This window comes from Pelecanus crispus, chromosome 22 (genome assembly GCF_030463565.1).
Source record: "Pelecanus crispus isolate bPelCri1 chromosome 22, bPelCri1.pri, whole genome shotgun sequence".
NCBI classification, from domain to species: Eukaryota; Metazoa; Chordata; class Aves; order Pelecaniformes; family Pelecanidae; genus Pelecanus; species Pelecanus crispus.
In genome coordinates, this window is record NC_134664.1 from 2,087,007 (window position 1) to 2,093,006 (window position 6,000).

Below are 6,000 nucleotides of genomic sequence, written 5' to 3' on the forward strand. Positions count from 1 at the left end.
TCCCTCCTGGCCGCGGGGTCCCACCCGTGACCCCCCGGGACGCGGCCGGACCCCACAGAACGAGCAGGGGCGGGGGGTGATCAGCAGCGGCTCTGATGTGTGCCCCCCCGGCCCCGCCCGGGAAACTGAGGCGGGGGGACACAGGGGGACATGGGGACAGTGGGGGACACGGGGGGACGGGGGGGATGGGGGGACAGGGGGGACACGGGGGGGACACGGGGGGACAGGGGGGACACGGGGGGACAGGGGGGACATGGGGACAGTGGGGGACACGGGGGGACGGGGGGATGGGGGGACGGGGGGACACGGGGGGGACATGGGGGGACGGGGGGGACACGGGGGACACGGGGGGACAGGGGGGGACATGGGGTGACACGGGGGGACATGGGGGGACACGGGGTGACACAGGGGGACACGGGGGGACATGGGGTGACACGGGGGGACAGGGAGGGACACGGGGTGACACGGGGGGACACGGGGGGACAGGGGGGACACAGGGGGACGGGGGGGACACGGGGGGATGGGGGGACAGGGGGGACATGGGGGGACACGGGGGGACGGGGGGGGCAGAGGTGACACGGGGGGACATGGGGTGACATGGGGTGACACGGGGGCACACGGGGTGACACGGGGTGCCCGGGCACAGCTACTGGCCGCCGTCCTCCTCCTGCGTCCGGCGCTTGGTGGGGTCCAGCCGGATGAAGAGACCTGGAGGGGGGGGGCATGGGCTGGATGGGACCCCCGCGTCCCCACCCCCTCCCGCCCGCCCCGGCCACCCCTGGGGCGTCCCCAGGGGCGTCCCCGTCCTCACCGGTGGCCCGGGCGTGCAGCGTGTCCTCGTCGGCGCCGCGGACCTGGCAGGAGAGGAAAACCTTGCGGCCCTCCAGCCGCTCGGCGCGGCCGTCCACCAGCACCACGGCGCCCAGCGGGACGGGGCTGCGGGGGGACGGCGGGGCTCAGCTCCCCCCTGTCCCCGCGTGTCCCCCCCCCCCCCACCGTGGGGACACCCCCGTCCCCGGGGACACTCACGCCAGGTAGTCGATGTTGAGGTTGGCCGTCATCACCTTCCCGGCCACTGCCAGGGCGCAGGCCCCCAGCGTGTTGTCGATGATGGCGGCGATGGCACCGCCGTGGGTCAGCCTGGGGGGCGGGGACGCGGGGTGAGGGGACACGGGGTGAGGGGACACGGGGTGAGGGGACACATGGGGATGCGCGGCGAGGGGACACGGGGTGAGGGGACACGGGGTGAGGGGACATGGGGTGAGGGGACACATGGGGATGCGCGGCGAGGGGACACGGGGTGAGGGGACATGGGGTGAGGGGCCGCGTGGGGACACGTGGTCACGTGGGGACATGTGGCGAGGGGACACATGGGGATGCGCGGCGAGGGGACACGGGCTGAGGGGATGCGTGGCGAGGGGACACGTGGTGAGGGGACACGTGGTGAGGGGACACGGGGCGAGGAGACACGTGGCGAGGGGACATGGGGTGAGGGGACACATGGGGATGCGCGGCGAGGGGACACGGGGTGAGGGGATGCGCGGCGAGGGGACATGGGGTGAGGGGATGCGTGGCGAGGGGACACGTGGTGAGGGGACACGGGGCGAGGAGACACATGGCGAGGGGACATGTGGGGATGCGCAGCGAGGGGACACGGGGTGAGGGGACATGGGGTGAAGGGTCGCGTGGGGACACGTGGTCGCGTGGGGACATGTGGCGAGGGGACACATGGGGATGCGCGGCGAGGGGACACGGGGTGAGGGGATGCGTGGCGAGGGGACACGTGGCGAGGGGACATGGGGTGAGGGGACACATGGGGATGCGCAGCGAGGGGACACGGGGTGAGGGGACATGGGGTGAAGGGTCGCGTGGGGACACGTGGTCGCGTGGGGACACGTGGCGAGGGGACACATGGGGATGCGTGGCGAGGGGACACAGGGTGAGGGGACATGGGGTGAGGGGCCGCGTGGGGACACGTGGTCACGTGGGGACACGTGGCGAGGGGACACATGGGGATGCGCGGCGAGGGGACACGGGGTGAGGGGATGCGTGGCGAGGGGACACATGGGGACACGTGGTGAGGGGACACGGGGTGAGGGGATGCGTGGCGAGGGGACACGTGGTGAGGGGACACGTGGTGAGGGGACACGGGGCGAGGAGACACGTGGCGAGGGGACATGGGGTGAGGGGACACATGGGGATGCGCGGCGAGGGGACACGGGGTGAGGGGATGCGCGGCGAGGGGACATGGGGTGAGGGGATGCGTGGCGAGGGGACACGTGGTGAGGGGACACGGGGCGAGGAGACACATGGCGAGGGGACATGTGGGGATGCGCAGCGAGGGGACACGGGGTGAGGGGACATGGGGTGAAGGGTCGCGTGGGGACACGTGGTCGCGTGGGGACATGTGGCGAGGGGACACATGGGGATGCGCGGCGAGGGGACACGGGGTGAGGGGATGCGTGGCGAGGGGACACGTGGCGAGGGGACATGGGGTGAGGGGACACATGGGGATGCGCAGCGAGGGGACACGGGGTGAGGGGACATGGGGTGAAGGGTCGCGTGGGGACACGTGGTCGCGTGGGGACACGTGGCGAGGGGACACATGGGGATGCGTGGCGAGGGGACACAGGGTGAGGGGACATGGGGTGAGGGGCCGCGTGGGGACACGTGGTCACGTGGGGACACGTGGCGAGGGGACACATGGGGATGCGCGGCGAGGGGACACGGGGTGAGGGGATGCGTGGCGAGGGGACACATGGGGACACGTGGTGAGGGGACACGGGGTGAGGGGATGCGTGGCGAGGGGACACGTGGTGAGGGGACACGTGGTGAGGGGACACGGGGCGAGGAGACACGTGGCGAGGGGACATGGGGTGAGGGGACACATGGGGATGCGCGGCGAGGGGACACGGGGTGAGGGGACATGGGGTGAGGGGACATGGGGTGAGGGGCCGCGTGGGGACACGTGGTCGCGTGGGGACATGTGGCAAGGGGACACATGGGGATGCGCGGCGAGGGGACACGGGGTGAGGGGATGCGTGGCGAGGGGACACATGGGGACACGGGGTGAGGGGATGCGTGGCGAGGGGACACATGGGGACACGGGGTGAGGGGATGCGTGGCAAGGGGACACGTGGTGAGGGGACACAGGGCGAGGAGACACGTGGCGAGGGGACATGGGGTGAGGGGACATGGGGTGAGGGGCCGCGTGGGGACACGTGGTCGCGTGGGGACACGTGGCGAGGGGACACATGGGGATGCGCGGCGAGGGGACACGGGTTGAGGGGATGCGTGGCGAGGGGACACATGGGGACACGTGGTGAGGGGACACGGGGTGAGGGGATGCGTGGCAAGGGGACACGTGGCGAGGGGACATGGGGTGAGGGGACACATGGGGATGCGCGGCGAGGGGACACGGGGTGAGGGGACATGGGGTGAGGGGCCGCGTGGGGACACGTGGTCACGTGGGGACACGTGGCGAGGGGATACATGGGGATGCGCAGCGAGGGGACACGGGGTGAGGGGATGCGTGGCGAGGGGACACGTGGTGAGGGGACACGGGGCGAGGAGACACGTGGCGAGGGGACATGGGGTGAGAGGACACATGGGGATGCGCGGCGAGGGGACACGGGGTGAGGGGACATGGGGTGAGGGGCCGCGTGGGGACACGTGGTCGCGTGGGGACACGTGGCGAGGGGACACATGGGGATGCGCGGCGAGGGGACACGGGGTGAGGGGATGCGTGGCGAGGGGACACATGGGGACACGTGGTGAGGGGACACGGGGTGAGGGGATGCGTGGCAAGGGGACACATGGTGAGGGGACACGTGGTGAGGGGACACGTGGTAAAGGGACACGCAGTGAGGGGACGTGTGTGAGGGGACGCACAGTGAGGGGACACATGGCAAAGGGACATGTGGTGAGGGGACATGCAGCGAGGGGATGGATGCGTGGCAAGGGGACATGGGGCGAGGGGACACGCGGTGAGGGGACATGTGGTGAGGGGCCACGTGGGACGGGACACGCAATGAGGGGACACGCGATGAGGGGCCACGTGGGACGGGACACGCAATGAGGGGACACGCGATGAGGGGCCACGCGGGAGGGGGCATGCGGTGAGGGGACACGCAGGAGGGGACACGCGATGAGGGGACACGTGGGAGGGGACACACGGGAGGGGCCGTGGGGAGGGGACACACGGGAGGGGACACGCGGGAGGGGACATGCGGGAAGGGGCACGCGGTGAAGGGACACATGATGAGGGGACACGTGATGAGGGGACATGCGGGGAGGGGCTGTGGCGAGGGGACACGCGGGAGGGGACACACGGGAGGGGCCACGCGATGAGGGGCCACGTGATGAGGGGACACATGGGACGGGACATGCGGGACGGGACATGCGGGAGGGGACACGCGGGAGGGGACACGCGGGAGGGGACACATGGGACGGGACACGCGGGACGGGACATGCGGGAGGGGACACGCGGGAGGGGACACGCGATGAGGGGACACATGGGATGGGACATGCGGGACGGGACATGCGGGAGGGGACATGTGATGAGGGGACACATGGGACGGGACATGTGGGAGAGGACATGTGGGAGGGGACACACGGGAGGGGACACGCGATGAGGGGACACATGGGACGGGACACGCGGGACGGGACATGCGGGAGGGGACACGCGGGAGGGGACACGCGGTGAAGGGACACGTGATGAGGGGACATGCGGGAGGGGACACGCGATGAGGGGACACGCGGGACGGGACATGTGGGAGGGGACATGCGGGAGGGGACACGCAGGAGGGGACACATGGGACGGGACACGCGGGATGGGACATGCGGGAGGGGACACGTGGGAGGGGACACGCGGTGAAGGGACATGTGATGAGGGGACACATGATGAGGGGCCACGCGATGAGGGGACACATGGGACGGGACATGCGGGAGGGGACACGTGGGAGGGGACACGTGGGAGGGGACACGCGGGAGGGGACATGTGATGAGGGGACATGCGGGACGGGACACGCGGGACGGGACATGCGGGAGGGGACACGCGGGATGGGACATGCGGGAGGGGACATGTGGGAGGGGACACGCGGGATGGGACATGCGGGAGGGGACATGTGGGAGGGGACACGCGGTGAAGGGACACGCGATGAGGGGACGCGCGATGAGGGGACACATGGGACGGGACATGCAGGAGGGGACACGCGATGAGGGGACACATGGGACGGGACACGCGGGACGGGACATGCGGGAGGGGACACGCGGGAGGGGACACGCGGTGAAGGGACACGTGATGAGGGGACATGCGATGAGGGGACATGCGATGAGGGCCCGTGGGGAGGGGACACGTGGGAGGGGACACGTGGGAGGGGCCACGCGGGAGGGGCCGTGGGGAGGGGCGTGGGGGGCGCGGGCGCCGCTCACCCCGGGTGCCCCTCGAGGTAGGGCCCGGGCTGGAAGAGGCAGAGCAGGCGGCGCTCGGCGGTGTTGAGGAACATGGCGTACTCGAAGCCGGCGCCGGCGGCCTCGATGGCGCGCAGGAAGAGCCGCGTGTCCCCCGGCGTCCCCGACGCCTCTGCGGGGGCGGCAGCCGGGTCGGGGGGGGGAGACACGTGGGCCGGACCCCCGCGCCGCCCGCGCTCCCCCCCCCCGAGCACCCACCGGCCGCCGGGAGGTGGTGGCTCGCGCGGGGGTAGGACGGCAGCCGCGCCCAGGCGCCGGCGGCGGCCATGGCGAGCAGGCGCCGGTAGTGCCGCCGCATGGCGCCGCTCCAGCCGCCGTTGGGCACCGCCCGGTCCTGGGGGGGCCGCGGGGCGCGGGGCCGCGGGCGGGCGCGGGCGGGGGGAGGGGGGCAGGCGCCGGCGGCCAGCACCCGCCCCGCGGCCCCGCCACCGCGCCACATGGCTGCAGGCCGCGAGGGCGGCGCGGCGCGGGCGGTGTCACACGCGGTCACTGCTGGCGATGTCACACCCAGTCGCTGGGGTCACTGGT

General features: G+C 72.3%; 1 protein-coding gene across 1 annotated transcript; it reads right to left on the reverse strand.

Moving 5' to 3' along the window:
* Positions 1–646: 646 nt before the first annotated feature.
* LOC142595736 (acyl-coenzyme A thioesterase THEM4-like) lies at positions 647–5,770 on the reverse strand. Its single transcript, XM_075724563.1, has 5 exons — positions 5,633–5,770; positions 5,434–5,582; positions 1,030–1,140; positions 812–936; positions 647–708 (listed from the first exon to the last, which is right to left on the reverse strand). The coding sequence occupies exons 1-5, from the start codon at positions 5,768–5,770 to the stop codon at positions 647–649; spliced, it is 585 nt and encodes a 194-aa protein (XP_075580678.1).
* Between the last annotated feature and the right edge of the window lie 230 nt (positions 5,771–6,000).

Excerpts from the sequence above, each read along its gene's own strand:
- LOC142595736 (XM_075724563.1), bottom strand. The coding sequence starts at position 5,770 with ATGCGGCGGCACTACCGGCGCCTGCTCGCCATGGCCGCCGCCGGCGCC. Across the intron at positions 937-1,029 it reads CTCAACATCGACTACCTGGC|CCCCGTCCCGCTGGGCGCCG; the intron begins GTGAGTGTCCCC and ends GTCCCCCCGCAG. Across the intron at positions 709-811 it reads GCTGCACGCCCGGGCCACCG|GTCTCTTCATCCGGCTGGAC; the intron begins GTGAGGACGGGG and ends CCCCCCCTCCAG.